The following is a 23,110-nucleotide window of genomic DNA, read 5'->3' on the forward strand; positions in this document are numbered from 1 at the left end:
TGTGTCCTAATTATTTTGCTTAACCTTCTATTGTAAGCATTTTCCACATCAATAAATATTATAATGTAATACTTTCTGGACACTTTCTATCATCACTGGATGCAGCATAATTTATTGAATCTACTTACTGTTCTTGGACATGTAGATAATTTTCATACTTTTTTGTGATTATCACAAGTGGTGCAATATCCTTGCAAGTAAAGGATGTCCATCTATTTCTCTGATAAGTTTTAGATAAAATCTTAGAAGTGAAATTCTGGGTAAAAGAATATGAACTTTAAAAAAGACCTTTTATTTTAAAATAATTTTAGGCCAGACGCAGTGGCTCACGCCTGTAATCCCAGAACTCTGGGAGGCCAAGGTGGGCAGATCATCTGAAGTCAGGAGTTTGAGACCAGCCTGGTCAAAATGGAGAAACCCCATCTCTACCAAAAATACAAAAATTAGCCGGGCGTTGTGGCGGGCGCCTGTAATCCCAGCTACTCGGGAGGCTGAGGCTGGAAAATCACTTGAATCCAGGAGGGGGAGATTGCAGTCAGCTGAGATCTCTCCATTGCACTCCAGCCTGGGTGACAAGAGCGAAACTCTGTCTCAAAATAAATAAGTAAATAAATAAATAAAATAATTTTAGATTTACAGAAAGTTGCAAAGATAGTAGAGAGAGTTCCCATATATCTTTTATCCAGCTTCCTCTAACATTCCTATCTTACCTAACCAGGGTACATTTGCCAAAACTAATAAACTAACATTGGTATGATACTGTTAAGTAAACTCCAGATATTTTGGGATTTCAACATTTTTTCCATGAATGTCCTTTACTGTTCTGGGATACATTCCAGGATAGCGTGTTGTATTTAGGGTGTGAATATTTGTGAGACTTCTTAGATAAATATACACATACATACACATTTGTACATATGTGTGTGCATGTACACATGAAAGTCATATAAATTTATATTCCCACAAATAGCATTGCAGGGGATGAGAAAAAGACTTTGCCAACTTAAAAGAGAAACAGCAACAATAACAATGTGGCTTTAGTGGGCATTAATTTATTGCTAATGAGTTTACGGATTTTTTCATCTGTTTGGTGGCCAGTTGCTTTTCTTTGTTTTTGATTTCTCAATCACCTGCAGGAATTTTTGTCAGTGTTTAGATCTTTAGCTTCCACTCAAGGTAACACACAGCCAGAGTAAGGTGAGCATCTGGAAGCTGTGACTGGTGCTGCATGCCACTAAGTCACTGAAGGGGCCATGGGGGAGGGCAGGCTGCCCACGTGCTCCCTGTACAGACTTGGTTTCTCCCTCACAGGCCTGCCCAGGGCGGTGGAACCTGGCGACAATGAGGCTTCCTGCTCTCTGGGGCAGGCCAGCGGCAGGGGGATATCTCATTCTATTTTCTGAGCCCTAGTTTTTTCACCCATTAAATGGGCACAATTTAGGCCTGTTCAGGTACTAGAAGATGATCGTGAAGTCACTGTGTAAAGCATCGTACAAGTGGGTGGTGGTGTTGTAGAGAGCAGTGTGGTGAAGGGGACTGAGCAGTGCTTCATGTGGAGAGCGTGGAGCTCAGTCCACCAACCCAGGTGGCAGGAAACGCTCCTGAAATCAACTCAGCTCTAACTCTGAGCTCCCATGGTGCCTGAGGAGGAGGAAACTTCATCTTGGTCATTTTTAGGCCAGTGAGGGTCACCCCAGAATCCAGAAGGTTGCCCAGAAATGTGGACAGGCAAGGGGCCTATCACTCTCAAGGGCCTCACGAGGCTGAGACTCTACCCTCAGGCCATTTTGGGGGCCTTTGTGCCCAGTTTGAGGGGGGACCCCATGTCCAGGGCTGGCCTCCCCACCTCTGTGTCCTGCCCCTCCCAAAGGGACATAGTACAGGCCTCTGCCCTCTTCCCACTCCCCAGTTCCTTCTTCCCTGTCTGTTCTCATTTTCTCCCAAGACTCTTCCCTCAGAGACTACAAGGAGCCCAGACACTGGAACAAAGAGGCAAAGGAGAGAAGGGCCTGGGGTGGCTTCTGCCTGGTCCTGAAACTCAAACGTCCCTGGCCAGGCGTGGTGGCTCACACCTATAATCCCAGCACTTTGGGAGGCCGAGGCAGATGGATCACGAGGTCAGGAGATTGAGACCATCCTAGCCAACATGGTGAAACCCCATCTCTACTAAAAATACAAAAATTAGCTGGGTGTGGTGGCATGCACCTGTAGTCCCAGCTACTCAGGAGGCTGAGGCAGGAGAATCGCTTGAATCCAGGAGGTGGAGGTTGTGGTGAGCCGAGACCGCACCACTGCACTCCAGCCTAGCGACAGAATGAGACTTTATCTCAAAAAAACAAAAACAAACAAAAAACACGGACCCTGCAACAGGGACACCCAAAAGAGGACAGGTCCAAGACCTTCTTGGAATGGGAGGAGGAGGAAAAATGCAACCATTGAAACACACATGAGTATCCAAGGAAATAATCTGGCCACACAGAGAAGAAATATGAAGAAGATACGGCCTCTTGTCCAAATGGCACAGACCTGCCGTGTGGCCTCTGACAAGTCACCCATCGTCTGAGAGTTTCCTCAGTTGTGCAATGAAGGGGACGGTTCCATGATCTCTGAGGCAGCCCAGCTCTCCTCTCCACAGGCTGCTACCACCTCGGAGGGTGCGAGGTTTGCTTCCGGTGTTCGGGGCCTTTCCTAGTCACTGCCTCACCAGGACACCCTCATCCGCGTCAGGCTGGGAAAGAGCTTTCTTAACCTTGTCATGCCTTGCTGTGGCCTGTCGTTGGTGTAATCTGTGAGGGCTTTTGTAGCTCCGCGTAATCATCAGGGTGAATGGGAGCTAGCTCTGGGTTTGGCCTAAGGCTGTTATGCGTTATCTCCTTTAATCCGCATAACTGCTTGATGGGCTGGGCCTGTCGTTTTCATTTTATGAAGGGGAAAATGGGGCCCAAAGTTGTTTTCCTAAGGTGGCCTGGTGGGTGAGGCAGTGCTGGTCCCACTCTCAGACTGAGCTCCCTGGCCCTCTGGATTGTGTCCCCTCTGTGGGGCAACTATCCAGGGATGAGTGTGTGACCACGCTCAGAACCAGCCTGGGAAAACTTTCCCCAAGGAGACTCCCCTGGAGGCTTGGAGGGGTGGAGAGAGTGTTGGGAGAGTACAGAGCCCCCTGGGGAAGAGGCTTCTCTAGGGGTTGGAGCAAGCATTTCTCAGAATGCTGGGATCACTGCCTGGCCTTAAGGCCCAAGACTGCCAGCACGCCCACCCTGCAGAGGGTTGTAGCCAGAAACAGGCACCTGGCCAGTTGCATTTGTGCAAAGGAAGCCCATAGGGCCACAGCCTGCTTCCTTTATGGGCTGGGGCAAGGTAGGGGATGTCTGAGTTTGAATTGAGTGTCTAGGGGATCCATACCCACACTTGTCATTCACCACCCAAGGGCAGGGACCCACTTCTGGGGCTCATGACCTAGAGGACAGGCCAGACAACCTGAAATGACACAACTCAGGGTGACACCAACAGGTCCCACTGGCTACCTTGTCACTTCCTTTTCTTCACTCCCCCCTCTGGAGTTACTCTTACTTCTAATTTCCACTTTGTGACCCTCCAAAGATGCATTCCACCCAACTTTCCCATTGAACTAGTGAGGAAATGGTACTTTCTGTATCCAAATCTTAGCTAAAACCAGATTTGGGGTTATATTGACTAAAAAATCATTTAGGGCCACGTCTTTTCATTTGTATTTATTAGGCCCCTCCTAGGTGGTAATGGGCCAGGTAGAGTGAGAGTACAGTAGAAACCCAAGACATGAAATTATCCAGGAAGGTCAACCTTCATTTTACAGATGGAGACATGATAGTCCAGAGATGCAGAGGACCTCGCCCAAGGTCACGCAGATACAGGGCCAGTCTTGGGTTTGGAACGTGAGGTTCCTGCCTTTCAGCCCTGTGCTCTTTCGACAGCATCTTACACAACTTACAGAATGGTGGGGGAAGCAGGAATCGCACCTGCAAAACAATGACGGAACCCTGAGGGGGCAGGGCTCCCATTGCTGGTGACTTCCCACCCACAGTGGCTGCCAGTGCCTTTATGTTGTTTACTTAAATGTACTTGTCTGGAGGTTGTCATTTTCTTTTGAGACACTGGGAATTCCCATAATTTTTTTAAAAAGTTCAGTAAAATTGAATTTCTACATTTTTGCCCAATTTTTTTTCCTTTTTATTTTTTATTTTTTTTACAGAGTCTCACTCTGTAGCCCAGGCTGGAGTGCAGTGGTGCAACCTCCTCCTCCCGTGTTCAAGTGATTCTCCTGCCTCAGCCTCCCGAGTAGCTGGGACTACAGGTATGCGCCACCATGCCTGGCCAAGTTTTGTATTTTTAGTAGAGACGGGGTTTCCCCATGTTGGCCAGGCTGGTCTCGAACTCCTGACCTCAGGCGATCCACCTGCCGCGGCTTCCCAAAGTGCTGGAATTACAGGCATGAGTCACCTTGCCTGTCCCATTTTTGCCCAGTTTGTGTCTCCTCAGTGTATGAGTGTGTGTGTTTTGTGGGGGGCACTCTGTTCCTATAGGTTGGCCTGATTTGGGACTCTCTCTGTGTGTGCTTTGATGGGGGCACAGTGACAGGAGATGGTGGAAATAAGGCGTGGAGAGGCCGTATTGTGCCATCATACCTTACGAGGACACTCTGTGCCTGGAGGGGGAAAGGGAGGGGGCCAGCCATGCCAGGCTGAGAAAGGGCTTTCTTAACCCACAAGTGTACAGGCCTTGAAGGCTCATGACTTAGGGTCATTGTCACCCATTCATTCATTCACTCAAATCTGGAAAGCATTCAAAAAATAATTTTTAAAAATCATCTCTGGGGAAAAGTCTGGTGTCAGGCTCAGAAAGGATTTGTTTCATATCCAGAGCCATGTCTGGGTTGTGTTCTCTGCTATCGAGGAACCCGAGGGCTCTCATTCAGCCTCAAGGGCTATGGAAGTGACTCCTGGTAGGTGGCTCCAGCACTGACTCTGGGCCCTCAGGGTCGAGGTTGCGGTGAAGACCGCGATCCGCATCGCCTACTGCCCCAGATCGGATTGGAGGGAGCCAGGTGAGCGTGAGGAGGAGGCACTGTGGGGCTGGGCCTGGCTTCCAAGGAGAACTACAAGAAGACCAAAATCAGATTGGGATCTCATGGGAGGGCAGCACCGGGTCTGGAAGGGAAGCCTTTGCCCACCCGGCCTCTACATGGACCACGCGGCCGGAGGGTTGGGCCTTCCAGGGCCATGCACCTGGGAGGGACAAGGCTGGGTGCGGTTGGGTCACATGTCTAACTTGTGTTCCTTTGAAGCTGTGAGTTGGACAGATTTTATCTTGCTTGTTTTGACCCTCTGTGAGCTAACAGCTGGGGGTGGGGTGGGGAAGGGGAGGACGGAGAGCAGTAAGCGTGCTGGTTCTTCTTTTGGTCTGTTTAGCAACTTCCCATGACTTTTGAGCAAGGAACAGGTGTAACCCCTTGCACCCTGAGGTGTGCAGTTGCCTACATATGCCTGTGGCCTCAATGCCATGTAGAAATTGTCCCTGGTTCAGCCAAAGCAAATTCAAAACCAAAAGCAAATTCACTGACCACGGGGGGAAAGAGTAGGGGACATTAAACAAGCAGCTCTGCCTGGCCCTCCACTCACATGGCCATGAGGCCCGTCATTCAGCACATCATCTCGGCCCCTACTGCGCGCTGGGCACTGTGAGGAGCTTCTGCCTCCTGTCTCCTTCACGCTCCACTCCTTTCCCCTCCATAGCTCAGCAAGGCCCACATTCTCCCGGTGAAGCCACAGAACCACAGGGAGAAATCCATGGACTTGGCCTCGCTCTCTAGGCGGGTGAAGTTGGTGGCAAAGTCTCTTGGCAAATTCAAATTGTACTTGCTACAGTCTTTTCCTCAAGTAATTCTGGGTGCTTTCCAAACTTACCAGTTCCCTGAGGTACATGGGAGGAGGCAGGGAAGCTCCTCGGGGGAGGAGCGGCACCGGCAGGGAGGCCGAGGGGCAGCAGTGCCGACAGGGAGTCAGGTGACGTGAAAGGAAAGGTGGGTTGCAGGCTGGGCTCTTGCTGTCTGTGGGCTCCATTCAGAATCCCCCACTTCACCTAGGACACTCTGGCCTCCGTCCAGGCATCACTGCCATGGAAAGCCCAGATACAGTCAAGTCCTTCGTTAAACACCTGCCTCCACATCCCCTCTAGATCCTTCTCTGTCCTCAAAAGGAGCAAGGAGCTCTGCCCTTCAAGGGAGGGGCTGGGGGCTTTGCAGCTTTCTGTGCCTCTGGCCAAGGCTGATCCTCCTTCCTCCTCCCTGAGAATCCAACCTTAGCCTGGAGTGATCCCAGAGGAATATGGGTGTGGGAGTTTGTCAGGTGTGTGACCCACAGTCGGCTCTGGGACCCCTGCCCCAGGAGCTCTGGAGGACTGTCAGACACAGCTTGTTGCAGGGAAGCTAGTTGACAGAAGATGTAACAGGAGCGTGAACATGCCATCAGCCCATGCCCCGACCTCCAGGAACAGCCTAGCCTTACGGTTCCGTGCCCTCCTCAGCCCAGGGACTCTGCACCCACCCAACAGTTATTACCCAAAACTATTTCACCTCTGCTCTAAACAATTCCAAAATCCCCGTCCTCTGATCCCAGCCTTCTTCCTGTCCAGAGTTGTCATCCACAACTCCTGCCACCCCAGGGTGAATGGCGAAGCCCTCCACCAACATGGCAGCCCACAGAGGAGCAGACTGGAGAGAAAGAAAATGAGTTCAGTTTCGCTGATAGATCTGAAAAGTATACATTGGCCAGGGCCATCAGGTGTTTGGAGAGCCTTTTGAGGGCCCTGCTTCAAGGAAGAGCTGGGCTTGGGGTTCAGATCCAGGTGTGCTCAGATCATACCAGTTCCTATGAGCTGATTGTTAAATCTTCAGGAATTTCGTGAACCAATGGTTAAACCCAGCTATTATGAAAAATTAAATTATAAGTTAAATTATATACTTACAATTAAATGAATTATATTAAGGCAAAAATAATAAATTTTCAAAAACCATCACTTCCTAATAATTTTTTTTTTTTTTTTGAGATGGAGTTTCACTCTTGTTGCCTTGAAACCTCCGCCTCCCAGGTCCAAGGGATTCTCCTGCCTCAGCCTCCTGAGTAGCTGGGAAAACAGGCATGCACCACCATGCCTGGCTAATTTTGTATTGTTATTAGAGACAGGGTTTCTCCTAGTTGGTCAGGCTGGTCTCGAACTCCTGACCTCAGGTGATCTGCCCGCCTCGGTCTCCCAAAGTGCTGGGATTACAGGCATGAGCCACCGTGCCTGGCAATAATTTTATATTTTATTATTCTTTATTCTTTTAAGATTATGTGCATCTATTACATCTGTGGAAATACTATATAATGTTGTGTTACTGTGCTTTTTCCCCAAGTCTGCATTCAGTGACATCATATTGGTGGATTGAAATCAGCCACAGTGGGAATATTTACACCACAGAAATGGGCAGCAACCACCACAAATCAGGGCTTTATTCATTATTTGGTTGACTATCTAGACTTAAGAAGGTTATGGAGAAAATGCTAATAATGCACATTAAACTTAAATGTATGTTTTGCCAATGGCCATTGCATTGTGAATGGCACAGAAAAATGAAGGAAATATTCTTCCAGCATTCAAAAACTTCTCTGCTTCAGTAAAGAAATTGCTAACACCATTGACAAACAAGTAAAGTTCTGGCCAGGTGCAGTGGCTCTTGCCTGTAATCCCAGCACTTTGGGAGGTCCAGGCGGGAGGATTGCTCGAGGCCAGGAGTCCAGGACCAGCCTGGGCAACATAACTAAACCAGTTCTCTACAAAAAATAAAAAAGTTAGCTGGGCGTGGTGTGCACTAGCTGAGGCAGGAGGATCTCTTGAGCCCAGGAATTTGTGGTTACAGTGAGCTATGATCATTCCACTGCACTCCAAGGTCTGGGCAACCCATTCTGTAAAAAAAAACAACAAGTGAAGTTCCAACATCTGTCTTTCTGGCTTCACTTTTTTCTTGCTAGTTGGTACAAACAAAAATATCAGTTAACATTCATGTTGGAACTACATTCATTTATCAGTTACAACTGTAGGCTGGCTATAGATTCAGCAGGTTGGCAAAAATCAATGAAAGCATTCTGTAAGACCCAATTGGCCATGTGCAATTTACAATAGAGTAGTATATATTTTTTATTATTTGTAAATTATTAGCCATCCTTTATGTCAATAAAATTTATCATAAATGTATGTATGTGTATATATGCATGCATTTTCCCCAGAGAGCTCATTGTTAATTAAACATCTACCAGTATACTGCTGGGCAGGTTGCCTTAGTCTGAGGAGTGGCCAGAGATTTGACTCTTTGGAAAGATTCCCAGAAGAGGGTGGGAATGGCTGATGGAAAGAGGCTATTGAGGAGGTTGAAGGGGCCTCAGGTGGAAGGATTAGCCTGGCCAGGCACAGAGTCCCTGAAAAGGGATGTAGGAGTGAAGAAAACCTGGGGTAGGGTGGAGTGAGAGCTCGCCATTTCTCTGCCAAGCAGGACACAAGCCATCTTCTGCAAGCAGGAGGTGGAGAAGTGAGGAAGGGTGAAGGTTTGGCCTGAGTAGTCAGTGTGGGGCCAAGAAAAGGGACCAGGGAGGACGAGGAAGACTAAGGAAGACTGCAGAACACTCGTGAAAACCGAGAGGACCGCAGGCCTAGCGGATGTCTCATGCCTGTAATCCCAGCACTTTAGGAGGCTGAGGCAGGCAGATCACCTGAGGTCAGGAGTTCCAGATCAGTCCAGCCAACATGGTGAAACCCCATCTCTACTAAAATTACAAAAAATAGCCGGGCATGGTGGCGGGAGCCTGTAATCCCAGCTACTTGGTAGGCTGAGGCAGGAGAATCACTTGAACCTGGGAGACAGAGGTTGCAGTGAGCCGAGATCACACCACTGCACTCCAGCCTGGGCGACAAAGCAAGACTCCATCTTGAAAAAAAAAAAGGGCTGGGCACGGTGGCTCACACCTGTAATTCCATGACTTTGGGAGGCTGAGGCAGGAGGATCACGAGGTCAGGAGTTGGAGACCAGCCTGACCAACATAGTGAAACTCCATGTCTACTAAAAATACAAAAAATTAGCCGGGCGTGGTGGCGGGCGCCTATAATCTCAACGACTGGGGAGGCTGAGGCAGGAGAATCTCTTGAACCCGGGAGGCAGAGGTTGCAGTGAGCCGAGATCACGCTACTGCACTCCAGCCTGGGTGACAGTGCAAGATTCCTTCTCAAAAAAAAAAAAGGTAAAGAAAGAAAACCCAGAAGACACCAACCGAATCACAGCCATGAAAGCAAGAGGGTCAAGTGTAACCAGGTGCAGTACTGGCTAAGCCCCATGGTACGGATTGCTTGAATAATCTCCCAGGACAATCCTAGGAGGAAACCAAGGCTTGGAAGAATTAAGTCATTTATCCACAGCTTGCAGGCAGTTAGTGGCTGAGTCAGGAGTTGAATTTAGGCAGCCTGGCCCTCTTGACAAGGCAAAAGACTGCGCAGAGGCACCTTTCTCCTCAGCAAAGCTCCCCCAGATGATGCAAGTTCAAATGCTCCAGGACGGAGATTGGCAGGGCTGGCGTGGCTACATGTCAAGGGCTTGTGGGCATCCTAAGGCTGGCAAAGCCGCTTCACATCTCCGGCCTCCCCAAACTTTCTTGCACCTGATGCTCTTAGCACCCTGCACTGTCTGTTGAATCTAATTATAATGAATCTAGACTTGCATTTTTAAATATCTTTGTTATTTTACCTTCAGATAATTCATTCTTATTGTGTTTTTAAATGGTAAAGTACGTGACAGATTGGAAATTTACAAAACGATCCTGTGCCCTAGAACATTTGAGAGGCAGGGTCCTAACGTTCTATTCTAATCACATTGATCCCTTACTGGGAGCCTTTAGTCATCCCTACTGGCTACAGCAGTTTTCCAAATGGTGGGTGGGAATCAATTAGTGGGTTGGGAGATTAGTTTTCAGTGTCATTAAAAGAGTTAAAAAAGAAGTGGCCCCAAATAGAAAATATCAGAATATATTACACATAGTAAATACATTTTGTTTTAGCTACATATATTTTCATGCATATGTGTACTGGATTATGATGAAAAATGTCTTTCTTACTATAAGTACAGTAAAAAAAAGCAACTTTTTTTTTTTGAGACAGAGTCTTACTCTGTCACCCAAGCTGGAGTCCAGTGACATGATCTCAGCTCACTGCACCCTCCACCTCCCAGGTTCAAGCAATTCTCCTGCCTCAGCCTCCCAAGTAGCTGGGACTGCAGGTGCCCGCCACCAGACTTGGCAAATTTTTGTATTTTTAGTAGAGACAGGGTTTCACCATGTTGGCCAGGCTGGTCTCGAACTCCTGACCTCAGGTGATCTGCCCGCCTCGGCCCTCCAAAGTGTTGGGATTACAGGCGTGAGCCACTGCGCCCGGCCAAAAAAAGGCAACTTTGAATGCTGCTCATCTGCAGATAAAGACAGCACTGCCAGGCCTGACATTCAAAGCCATTGAGGCAGAAGCTTCATGGGAAAGGGGTGAGGACAGGCTGGGCTGGAGGATGGTGCAGGTTGTGGATGAGACCAAAGGCCAAGAAACACCAGGACTTTCATGTTTAGACTGTACCAGTGCTGCAACTCAGAGAGAAGCTGGGCCTGGCAGTCCCTTGTGATGGCACCTTAGAGGAGGGAGACCCTGAGTTTGCTAGGGAAATCAAAGGAGACTTCCTGGAGGTGGTAGTGTCTTAGTTGACTTCTCAGCGTTTGCCAGGAGAACAGGGTTGTGGAGAGGGCTAATCTGGCTGAGTGGCTTGTGAAAAGGTATGAGAAAGCCCGTCCTGTTTGGGGAGCTACACGCCATTTTGTGTAGGTAGAGCATGATCTAGGGAGGGGGACTTTGTGAGTCTTGTTGGGTGTTAAGATTTTATTTTGGGATGAAGAGCCATGGAGGAATTTTGAGCAGAAGAATGGCATGAGCAGACTTACATCTTCGGAAGATGACTCTGGTGGCCCGAGGAGGGTGGATTAATGGAGAGGAGGCAGGAGGCAAGGAGTCCTGTAGGATGACCTACTGACCTCAGCAGGGTGCCCCGAGGCCAGGGTGTGAAGAGGCATGGAGGCGGGAGAGAGACTCAGGAGGAGGAGCTGAGGGCACTGGCGACCCAGCAGTCCAGGTGGGGCCCTGAGAAAGGGGTAGAGGTGAGGAAGCCCCCTGTGTGTATGACTCCGAGGGCGGGCTAGATAGCAGTGCCATTGCCAGATAAACAACACAGTGGGCCAGGTGTGGTGGCTCATGCCTGTAATCCCGGCACTTTGGGAGGCCAAGGCGGGAGGATTGCTTGAGCCCAGGAGTTCGAGACCAGCCTGGGCAATGTAGGGAGACCCTGTCTTTACCAAAAAAAAAAAAAAAAAAAATTTAAGAGAATTAGGCAGATGTGGTGGTGCGCACCTGTGATCCCCTCTAAGGTGGAACTGGAGCTGAGGTGGGAGGATTGCTTCAGCCCGGGAGGTCAAGGCTTCAGGGAGCCACGGCATTTCAGCCTAGGTGACGAAACAAACAACACAGGAGGCAGAGGGTGTCTGGTGAGAAGAGAGCACGTTCACTGTTGAAAGTGGACTTGTAGGCAGACATGTCAGGTGGGCAGCTGGGGCAGCGGGGAGAGGATGGGTAAGCGGTGCAGAGAGGGGTGTCCCTGGCCTGGAGAGTGTGTGGAATGAGGGGGAATGGACTGTAGACAGAGCCTCAGGGAGCCGCATCTGTGAGTATCCGGGGAGAGAGGAACCCACAAAGGACAGAGGGGAGTGGTTGTAGTGGCGAAAGACCCAGAAACTTGGGCCACAGAAACCAAAGGCGCAGAGAAGACCTAGGAGGAAAGCAGCAGTGCGAGGGCTTCAGAAGGCCAGAGTCCTTGATGCCGAGAGGGCCAGACTGCAGCCTCGAGGAACTGCCAATGTCCCTGGCAAGGCTGACAGCAGAGGGTGGTGGGGCTTTGTGTGTGAATGGAGGTACATCATGAGGCAGAGTGTAAGCGGGCTGCCTCGGACCATGCTGCAGTGTGTGCAAATTAGAAAGGGGCACCCCTTCCTCCAGGCAGATTCAGCCCTCGTTTTGGCACATAGGCTTGGCAAGAGGAGTGCAGGCTACGCCTCAGCCTCCACCTGCCCCACAGTGGGGCATCTGTGCACCTTGGCCCTGTGAGTGTGGACTAACCCTTCTAGAAACTGCCTGGGAAGGAAGGCGACAAGTGGTCATTGACCAAGGAGATACAGGATCACGTGAGGGTTTTCTTTTTTAAGATGTGAAAGTCTTGTGTGTGCTAATTTGGATAAAGGCAGGGAACCCACAGAGAGTGAGAATTTGGAGATTCAGGAAAAGAGTGTACAGGACACGAGGCGGGAGGGTGCAAGGCTGGAGCGGCTGCCCTGGGAGACGCCCGTGCTGCAGGGGAGAGTCCGCTCAGCAGCCGCCACACAGACCAGAGACACTGAACCACAGTTGGGACTGCCTGTCCCCAGCGACCAGGGGTTCCAGTGCCCAAGACTCAGGCCCATGCAGACTGCCCAGGAGTGGGCCAAGAGCTGGGCAGACCAGGCTGGGGAGGGTCTTGGCACAGAGCCTTTGCTTACTTATTATTTACTTTTTACTATGGGAAATTTTCAAACACACCCCAAAGTGGTGAGAAACTCAAATAAACCCTCTTAGATCTATTTTCTAGCTTTAACAATGATTAATAGTGCCAATCTTATTTTATGGACCAGTTTTTTTTTGTGTTTGTTTGCTTTCCAAGACAGGGTCTCACTGTGTCATCCAGGCTGGAGTGCAGTGGTGTGATCTCGGCTCACCACAACCTCCACCTCCTGAGTTCAAGTGATTCTCCTACTTCATCCTCCCAAGTAGCTGGGACTACAGGCATGCACCACCATCCTCTGCTAATTTTTGTATTTTTAGTAGAGACAGGTTGTTGTCATGTTGGCCTTGAACTCCTGGCCTAGAGCGATCTACCCACCTGGGCCTCCCAAAGTGCTGGAATTACAAGTGTGAGCCACCATGCCTGGTCGATGTACCAGTTTTTAAAGCACCTTTTAAAAAACTTAAAATTTTAATAGACTTTATTTTTAGAGCGGTTTTAGATTTCACAGCAAAACTGAGTGAAAGGTACAGAAGTTTCCTATTTATTCCCTATTAAAAAACTTTATTTGGAAATTATTTTTATTTTTTATTTTTTTGAGATGGAGTCTTGCTCTGTCACCCAGGCTGGAGTGCAGTGGCTCTATCTTGGCTCACTGCAACCTTTGGCTTCTGGATTCAAGCAATTCTCCTGCCTCAACCTACCAAGTAGCCAGGACTACAGGCATGCACCACCAAGCCCAACTAATTTTTGTAATTTTTAGTAGAGACAGGGTTTCACCATGTTGGCCAGGCTGGTCTCGAACTCCTGACCTCAGGTGATCCACCCGCCTCAGCCTCCCAAAGTGCTGGGATTACGGGCATGAGCCACCATGCCTGGCCTATTTGGAAATAATTTTAAGCTTACAGAAAATGGCAAGAACAAGTTTTCTTAATTTGAAATAACTTTTTCTTATTAGAGGATATATTTGCAGAATATCTGTAGAAGAAAGTTAAGATCATTCATGATTCTACTACCCCAAAATAACCACTGTCGTTGTTTTGGTGTCTTTCTTCCTAGTCTTTTTTCTGTGTTCATAGACAGTTTCCATTTTACCCAGAGACTATCCCAATCCCCCCGAGGCATCCTATCCTGTGTGTCCACATGCACTGACTCATTCTCAGGGCTTTCACTATCCACATCCCCCCCTCAGATGGTTTGCCTTTAGCAACAAAAATTAATCCAAGATTTTGGTCTGTGGATGCCCTTGTTCCCTGGTTTCAGGGCTACTGCAGGTTTCCCCTGTAATATTCCTTTCATGTTTGTTTTTCTCTGGTGATACTGGCTGATATCTGGTTGCAGGAGTTGCCTGAGGCTCCTTGGGCTGCCATCTTGCCCGGAAACCTCCAGTGTGCCCCGCACCTCCTATGCTCATCCCTGAGTAGCTAGGTTCGAGTCTGTCTCTCTTACTTATCTGTGAACTCTGTGAGGGTAGGGCGCAGGTCTGATTCATCTCTCCAAGTGAGGCGGTGTTGGCCTCAGTAAGTATGTATGGAATTGAATCAACCCACCTATTTGGCATTGTCCATTCCTGTCTATGCCGCAGACTCTCTGAGTGCCTGACACTAATTTACAGCCACGAGCATGGTGTCTGGCACACAGTAGGTGCTCAATAAATGTATGTGGATGGTGCGCCCAGCCACCTGGAGATTTGTATACATGTAAGGGCTCTGCTGTTTTTCCCTTTCTCTCTCTCCTGTCTCTCCCACATCTTCTGGATCACTTTGACATGCCAGAGGGAAGGTACCCTCTCTCTGTCGCCGCCCCCCATCTTCTGTATGTTAGGAGCAAAGCTAGGTTGGTAGTTGATTGAAAAGACGCAACTTCCTGCGCTGAGGATATTTGACAGGTTTTAATTGCTCACAATACTAGTTATCATTAGAGACAATTCAAACTATTTCCAGTTTAGTTCAAAGCTGCCTTTGAGGTATTTAAGTTGGACAGAAGCCCTCCATGTGTTCAGCTGTAAGCCAAGTTTCCTGATGTCATTGGAAGCCCACTTGTAGTTGGGGATTACCCAATCTGTATGTTTTGATTGCCTGAATATTTCACTAATTGCAGGGGTGTTTGTCAAAAGTGACTTAATGTCCCCAAAGCTGTCTGGACCTGTGTTACAAGTCCCACTCCCAACCTCAGTTAAGTAGAGGGGACCCTGAAGAGGGGATGGAAGGAAGGGAATCTGCATAGCGTCCTGCTTAGAGCCAGCCCCTCTTGCCAGGCAGGGCCCTGGCCCTCCGTGGCAAGGATGGGGCAGGAAGGGATGAAGGCTTGGTCTAGGGTGGGGGCACCAGCAATTGGGAAAAAGGCAAAAACCCAATTTGGAGGGCTGGGCCCTGAGGAGGCGACTGAGAAGGCCTTCAGGACATCTTAGTAATCTTCATATTTGATTGAAAGATTAAAAACAGGAGAGAACCGGTTTTGGCAAATTGGACTTCTAGGAGTTAGTCAGCAACTTGGTCTGACCAACTCTTGGTTGGTCCTGGCCTTGACCCCAGGCCTGGAGGCTGGCAATGGCACTGGAGCCAGGACCACTGCTCCCCAAACACCTCCAGGACCCCCCAGGGTTGGGACTCGCGTTAAGCATTTTGCTGCCTCCTGACATAGTGGATTTGGCTGGTGGGCTGCGCTGGGCCACTTCGGTTAGAGGGGTTCTGAGCTAGGGGCAAAGAAGGGTAGGAGGGAGACCCAAATGGGAAGAAGAGGTTCTGGAACAGTGGCAAGCTGGGGAAGGGCCCTGCAGGCAGGAGAGCTCTGTCCTTCAGTGGCGACACTGGCCTACTGGGTGAGGAGTGTGGCAGGAATGCTCATGTTGAGGAGGTTTGGCAGGGACCAAGATGGGGGTCCAGTCAAGGTCAAGCTGTCCTGCCCGTGTGCCCTTGGCCATGACTGACTGTGAATGCTGGGTGGTGCCCGCGTGGTAGGAGCAGGCATGGGTGGTCTGGGGGTTTAGGTTTGGGGATAAGGAAACTGCAGGTGCCTTGGATTTCTGAATGTATCTTGCTTTGGTCAAAGCCCACCCAGCTTTGATCTGAATTCCTGACCAGATTTTTGTGCCAAATTCACCTCTTCATGTCTCTTTTCAGTTTGAAGACCTGGTGCCATAAGCCTACTGATGCAGAACACTGGAAGCAGAATGCAGCTAGGGATGGTGCTCGGAGGAGCTGTGCCACCAACCCCACACACACTCACACCAACTCTGGGCCTGGGGCCTCGGATGGGCTGTGGGGCCCAGTTGTGCAGGAGAGGGGCAGGCAGATGGGGGGGTCCTGGTCTTGGCGGCCATGGCCAGAGGTGGGAGGGGTGGGGGTGTCAGGGGATGGAGGCCTCAGTCCCTGCCCTCACCAGGTGGCGGGAGCAGGAGGCAGGCTGACCCACTTAGAGACTGGTTCCTTTCAAAGCAGCGTGGTTGTGATGGGGGCTGCTTTAAGTGAGTCTGCCTGCATATATACATTGGTCTTAAACTCTTCAAAACTTGGCTGTTAAACATCTAGATCCTGTTTTCATTAGCTTGTAAGCCGTGGCCATGGGGACCTGCCTGGCCTTCTGAAGCAGCAAGTGTGCCCAGAGGCCAATAAAAAGCAGGTGCCTCCAATAAATAGGATTTTAATACTCGATGTAAATGTGGGTGCAAATACATGAAATGAAAGGTGGGATCTGAATTATATGTGCAAGTTACACAATTGCTCAGACGTTTTGCACTGAGAACTGTAGTGTGACTGTGGGTACCATGTGTGTTTTACAGGTGCAGGATGTGTGTGCAGTGTGGGGGAGTGTGTTTTTGTGGATGGACATGTATGTAGTGTGTAGTAGGGAGCGTGTGTGTCTGTGTGTACGTGCATGTGTATGAAGAGAAGAATCCAACACCAGATTGGGTGGGGACAGAGCCAGCTACTTAATTTGCAGGGTCCCAGTGTAAAAGAAAAACATGGGGCCCTCATTCAAAATTACCAGGAATTTCAAGACGGAAACAGCAGAGCATCACCCCAAACTGGGGTCTTTCTGAGCGCAGAGTGGGTCTCACACCCATGGAGGAGTGCACCTCCTCGTCTCCCTCCAACCTTCCCATGGCACCTTGGAAGGCCCCTGAGTCCCCCTTTGCTCTCTCCCTACCGGCTCCCAGGGTGGCCTTGACCTTGGCAGTGTGGGGAAGTGGCCAAGGTGGGCTGACAGAGTGGCTGAGGGCTGTGCTGGTCTTACCCTTTCCTGACCCTCCTCTTCCAGCCTGGGCCTCGCTAGGGGCACCCCAGTCTGTAAGATGTCTCTTGCCCTGGGCTTTTGGTTCAAAAAGGCGCCACTGCAAGCTGCCACTATGTTCTGGGAATTCGTCAGGCCGCAGGAACAATCTAAAGCAAATGTGTCCAGCCTGCTTTGAATGCGGCCCAACACAAATTTGTAAACCCTTAAAACATTATGAGTTTATGAGTTTTTTTTTTTTTTTTAGCCCACCAGCTATCATTAGTGTTAGTGTATTTTATGTGTGGCCCAAGACAATTCTGGTGTCGCCCAGGGAAGCCAAATAATTGGACCCCTGGTCTAAAGTGTTTGGGGTGGGCCAGGCATGGTGGCTAACACCTGTAATCCCAGCACTTTGGGAGGCCAAGGCGGGCGGATCATAAGGTCAGGAGATCCATCCTGGCTAACACGGTGAAACCTGTCTTTACTAAAAATATGAAAAATTACCCAGGTGTGGTGGTGTAATCCCAGCTACTCAGGAGGCTGAAGCAGGAGAATCGCTTGAGCCCAGGAGGCAGAGGTTGCAGTGAGCCGAGATCATGCCACTGCACTCCAGCCTGGGCGACAGAGTGAGACTCCATCTCAATAAATAAATAAATAATAAAGTGTTTGGAGTGAACTCACTGCCCACCAAGGGCTTCAGGTCTCAGGAGGCCCGATGGGCCCAGTCTTGGGCTTGTCTTGATTTGCCCAACTGGCCTGAGGGAGACTAAAGCAGGCAAAGGATCCAGGTGAATATCAGAAGTGAAACAATTTCAAAAAAACAGCAGAAAAGAAACGGCAAAAGGGAACCAGGGAGCTGAGAAGGAATTGGGCTGGTTGAGCTCACAGCCCAGAAATCTCAGTGAGGGGGCGTGGAGGGTAGGGAGCCCCACTCCTTCCTGTTTATTGTCCTGCTTTGCTCCTGCAGGGTTCAGTGCGGTGTGCCTGCTTCAGGGTACACCCAGGAGATGCTAATGGGTGATAATGAGGGTGTCCCGCCCCAATACCTATACTTGTCAATAATTAACCATGATTTTCTAGGTTCTGGGAGGAGGTGGTGGCACCTGACCTGCCCTGGCTGGTTTAGCTCATGGGGCACCTCCGGCATAGCCATTCCAAGGTCTCTGTGTGCTTCCAGACTGTTCTAGGGATGGGTACCTCCCAAGGCATAAGGGAACTTGAGAACTGACCTTTACCCATGTCCCTGATCCTAGCCAGAGACAGACTCCCAGACTTGGCCAGAGGCTGATGCCGACCCCTTCCAGCTCTCACGGTAACCATGAGGCCCCTGCGTGTTTCTGTTGTGGAGGTCCCAGAGGGAACTGTGTGGACAGACACAGCCTGAAGGGCCATCTGCCCCAAGCCACAGCAGTACAGGATTCTAAAGACTGCGGGAAGGATGGGGCCAAGGTAGGCTTGGGGTCCTTGGTGAGAGAGGTGATTTGGGCCCACGCAGCTAAGCAGGGGTGGAGGTTACTATAAACTTGTTCATCACCAGCCACAGTGCTTTGCCTGCCCTAGAGAGTCAGTGTGGCCAAGGTTTCCACGCAGGGGTGTGATGGAACTGGCATTCCAGAGGGGGAAAAAGTCTTGATTTAGCATTTGCCAATTTTGGTGATGTAAATACTTCCACCAAGTCTGATTTCAAGTACCAATTGGTTTAACAATTGGCTCACCAAATTCCTGAATATTTAACAAGCAGCTCTTTGTCCACTGCCCACCAGACCCCTTTCCCCGGCGCCTATGCTATACCTCTCCCAGCCCAGCACTTCACTTCCCTGTCCTTGCAAAATGCCCTTCTCTGGCTGCTGGAAAGCCTGGGACCTGAGGCCATTGAAGCTCCTGTGCTCCAGGGTCCTGGAGCGGAGCTGGTCTGCTTCCCAGGTTGTTATACTGCTCATGGAGATGATGTGTGTAAAATGCTTTGCCAAAGTGAACACCAAACCCACGCAAATGAGGTCCCAAGGGACCACCAATTTCTAGTCTAAGGGCAGTAGGGAGATCGGAATTCAACATCTACCACTATGGTTTGAAAAGCCGGTTCAGGGCATTTGGCAGTCCCAGCTTGTCAGCTGACAAGCCAGCTGCTTCGCTCCTCCCTTGGTCGCATGCTAACCTCCTCACTCATTTCCACTTCCCGGGGACCAGATGTGCAGAGGTAATGAATACCAGGGAATCAGGAAACCACTGGATCAGTTCTTTGAGCCATAGAACAACACTCATCCCAGCAGCTGGGAAGCTATCTGCAAAAGTCCATCTGCAGAAAGGGCTTCCTGGTCTTGCGTGTGGCTGGGCCATTTCTCTGGATGCAGGTTTTTCATTATACAGTCTTCTCAAAGGACCACCTGCTCTCAACACCTTCTCGGTGACTCCATTTCCCCTCCTCTGGGCTCCTGGAATGCCACAATGGCCCCACCTTAGCCAGGCAGCTGTGATGAGAGGTGTTGACCCAACTGCCTCTCGGCTGGCTCACTGAATCAGGTGGTAGGGGCTGGGGACAGCACAGTCTTGCATTGTGGTTGGGGACCTGGGCCATCCAGAGGCAGGACTGTCCAAAGGCAGGGTACTGCTGGGATTCCGCCAGGCACTGGGTGATGCATGGCATAGGGAGCTGGAGAGGGACAGGCTCTTGGCCAGGAAAAACAGCCCCAGAGCCACAGGTGTGCCATCTCAAGTCTTCCTCCTCTCCCATCCTTAATCACTCCTGTTTGGTGACAGCACACAGCTAGGCCTGGAGCCCAGCAAAGAGCCCCTGGGTCCCAGAGGAAGTTGTTCTGGGGGCTGGAGATAATCACAAATGCCAGCTTTGTGAGCCCCAGACTCTGGTTCATAGCAAGAGGCAGACTTGTGAACAAACCACCAGATCACACTGTAAAACACCCTCAACCAGGAGTGGGTGCCCTTTCTAGGGACAGACAGAAGGCTCCATGGAGTGACCTTTGAATGGGGACATAAAAGTGGATTCCTTCAACAGCTCCTGCACAGCCCCAAGTCAGGCCTCCAGCCCTTGGACTCACAGATCTCCTCTGTAGACGACTGGAGGTCGTCCTGTGCTACCCTTTACCCCTGCAGCAGAGGGGCACAGAGCCAGAGCCCTCCAGGTCCTCACCACTGGCATCACCAACATAGTGGACATTTTCCCTCTCAGAATGAAAAGGGAGTGAAATTTCCACATGATCTTTCCACAAATGACTAGCTTGGGGAGTGGGAGAGGAAGGTCTGCAGTGCCTGGTGAAGGGACCCTTGGAACAGTTCCTGGAAATGGAGAGGGGTGGATAGGGTGGAGACAATGCTCATGGAGTCCAGGATGGGGCCTACCCAGAGTTGCTCGGCCACCCCTCTGCCTCTGAATCAGGGGTGATCGATGAAGGAAAATTACTGCAGCAATTGAGTCCATGTAGGATGATTGTGCACGTGTGTGTGTGTGTCCTCAGTTAAAAACGACCATTTCTGTGCATTCTTTATTCTGGGACCCTCCTCTGCCTCCCTCTCCAGGAAATCCCATAGGATCACATACCTGCTTTAGAATGTGTGTGAGACACTTCCCAGTGCCTGGCACGTGGCAGAAGCTCAGTACATGTAAACTCTTTTCCTTTGACCACTCAAAGTAGTCACTTGTTGGGGAGGCCAACAGCGGCTTCCCCGGTCTCAGAGCTGATGGGCATCTGGTCCCTGCCTCCCCCTTCCTTTTCTGGCTGATGACAAATACCTGAATGTCATCACATCCTCCGTGTCCTCATCTGTTATTCTGGAGCACAGGCCGGGGAGGGTACAGGGTAGTCCCCCTTCAACAGAGGTTGGCCTTTCTTGGGATGTGGGCTGGCTGGTGTTGGTCCAAGGATGGATGCAGAGGGTGAGGCACCCATCCTGCTAGTCGGGCCAGATGCTGGCAGGAGGGAGGGGTGAGGAGGGGCGGAGCTTCCAAAACAAAGGAGAATGGGGAGCCCAGGGGCCAGCCTAGGCATCAAAAAGGCTCTGCAGAGCGAACAGGCCACAGCACTGCCTGCCTCTGCCCCAGCAGTCAGCCAGCCGACCACGCCTGTTCCCTCCTGCTTGCCCAAGGCCGGGCAAGTCATCCCTGCTCTCCTTCGAGAGGCCCCGTTTTCCAGCGTGATTGCGCCGACACTGCTCTGTGGGTTTCTCTTCTTGGCGTGGGTTGCTGCTGAGGTTCCAGAGGAGAGCAGCAGGATGGCCGGGAGCGGAGCCAGGAGTGAGGAAGGCCGCCGGCAGCATGCCTTCGTCCCGGAAACTTTTGATGGGGCCAATGTCGTCCCAAACCTCTGGCTGCACCGCTTTGAAGTCATCAATGACCTCAACAATTGGGACCATATCACCAAGCTAAGGTTCCTGAAAGAGTCCCTCAGAGGAGAGGCCCTGGATGTCTACAATAGGCTCAGTCCCCAGGACCAGGGAGACTATGGGACTGTGAAAGAGACCCTCCTGAAGGCCTTTGGGGTCCCTGGGGCTGCCCCCAGCCACCTGCCCAAAGAGATCGTCTTTGCCAACAGCATGGGTAAGGGCTACTATCTCAAGGGGAAGATTGGCAAAGTGCCCGTGAGGTTCCTGGTGGACTCTGGGGCCCAGGTCTCTGTGGTCCACCCAAACTTGTGGGAGGAGGTCACCGATGGCGATCTGGACACCCTGCGGCCCTTTGAGAATGTGGTGAAGGTTGCCAATGGTGCTGAAATGAAGATCCTGGGTGTCTGGGATACAGCGGTGTCCCTAGGCAAGCTGAAGCTTAAGGCACAGTTCCTAGTGGCCAACGCAAGTGCCGAGGAAGCCATCATTGGCACTGATGTGCTCCAGGACCACAATGCTATCCTGGACTTTGAGCACCGCACATGCACCCTGAAAGGGAAGAAGTTCCGCCTTCTGCCTGTGGGAGGGTCCCTGGAAGATGAGTTTGACCTGGAGCTCATAGAGGAGGACCCCTCCTCAGAAGAAGGGCGGCAGGAGCTCTCCCACTGAGAAGCCACCTTTTCTTTAACTTCCTAAATATTGGTGGGAAGACCCACCGCTGTGTAGGGGGGTGCATATCCTCATGGGGGTCACTGGGCTTGGCCAGTCTGCTTATCAACTCTTGCTCTTCTCTCCCCTCTGCCTCCCTCTTCAGGGGCCTTAATCTGCCCCTGGTGGGGGAGGCTTCCACTGAACAGGCACAGGTGAGGGAGAGCAGGCCGGCTTAGAGGGACAGGGTCCCCATGGTCATCAAGCTGCTATTGATGACGAAGACTCAAAGGCTGGAAGAGCTCCCAAGGAAGCTAGAAATGCTTGTCTTTGAAAGAACTGTGGGACCCCTTCAGATCCCCTGAGGTATGGCTTGGTCACTCTCAGGTCCTCAAAGCCTGTCTCAGTTGGGCTGGGTCCTAGCTGCAGGGTATTTGTGAGGGTCACAGTTGTTCTGGGACACCTCCCTGAAGAGCCTTTCCACCTGTACAATGGTATTTTCTTTCTGTCATTTGCTTTGAAGCCCATTGTGCCTTGTGCCAATAATTCAATTGCTGCAAACACCAATAAAGATTGATTCATGGAAAAACCATGTAATGTGTTGATTGAGGATGAGAGGAATGTGAGAGGGAGTCAATGTCAAAGACAAGGGAGATCCACCTGTCTAATGAGTGCATAGCTGGAGGTATAAGAACATATACACAGGGATGACAGGTCTTGGATGTTCTAAGACAGTCTCAGTGTGAAATATTTTGACTTATTCCCTCCAGAATTACTCTCATTATTTTGAATCGTCATAATTCCTCTAATTATTTCAATCTGTAGTATTTTAGCATACAAATTGCCCCTATACCCAAAAGTGACCCTAAAGTTTTATGTAAGATGTCTTGATTGAGGATTGGGAAATTATGGTTATGATAAACAAACAGGAAAGTGTCTGCTGGGCAAATAGGCTCTTACAGCTGTCCAGGAGCGAGAACTTGGAGGCAGAAAGCAAGGCCAGGAGACAAGTGTTGACCTGTGTGGGGCAGCCCAAGGGTGTGCTGGAGGATGGGGGAGGCTGTGGCAAGGCAGGGTCCCGGCGGTGGGAGGTCAGCTTCTTCCTGGAGAGACTTGGAACAGAGCCTGAAACTAGATGACCTGATGGAGGGGAGGACATTCCCAGATCTGGGAATGGGGTGTGCATCTCTTTTAGGGATCCACCTCGTATTTGCTTCCAAATTTCTGTTT

The 23,110-nt window shown here is 50.4% G+C and overlaps 2 protein-coding genes across 4 annotated transcripts in view; both read left to right on the forward strand.

Annotated features, from left to right (window-relative positions):
• The window catches only part of LOC134737792 (uncharacterized), a 126,569-nt gene extending 109,355 nt beyond the window's left edge, over window positions 1–17,214 (forward strand). For all 3 annotated transcript variants that reach the window (XR_010123073.1, XR_010123075.1, XM_063648617.1), the window contains one exon: window positions 15,802–17,214. The gene's annotated coding sequence lies outside the window, so the exon portion shown is untranslated. The remainder of the gene's footprint in view (window positions 1–15,801) is intronic.
• A 2,876-nt stretch (window positions 17,215–20,090) lies between these two features.
• On the forward strand, window positions 20,091–22,469 carry ASPRV1 (aspartic peptidase retroviral like 1). Its single transcript, XM_054473405.1, has one exon. It carries the CDS (start codon window positions 20,870–20,872, stop codon window positions 21,899–21,901), a length of 1,032 nt encoding a protein of 343 aa, XP_054329380.1. The 5' UTR covers window positions 20,091–20,869; the 3' UTR covers window positions 21,902–22,469.
• Window positions 22,470–23,110: the final 641 nt, after the last annotated feature.

This window comes from Pongo pygmaeus, chromosome 12, assembly GCF_028885625.2.
Source record: "Pongo pygmaeus isolate AG05252 chromosome 12, NHGRI_mPonPyg2-v2.0_pri, whole genome shotgun sequence".
Classification (NCBI taxonomy): domain Eukaryota; kingdom Metazoa; phylum Chordata; class Mammalia; order Primates; family Hominidae; genus Pongo; species Pongo pygmaeus.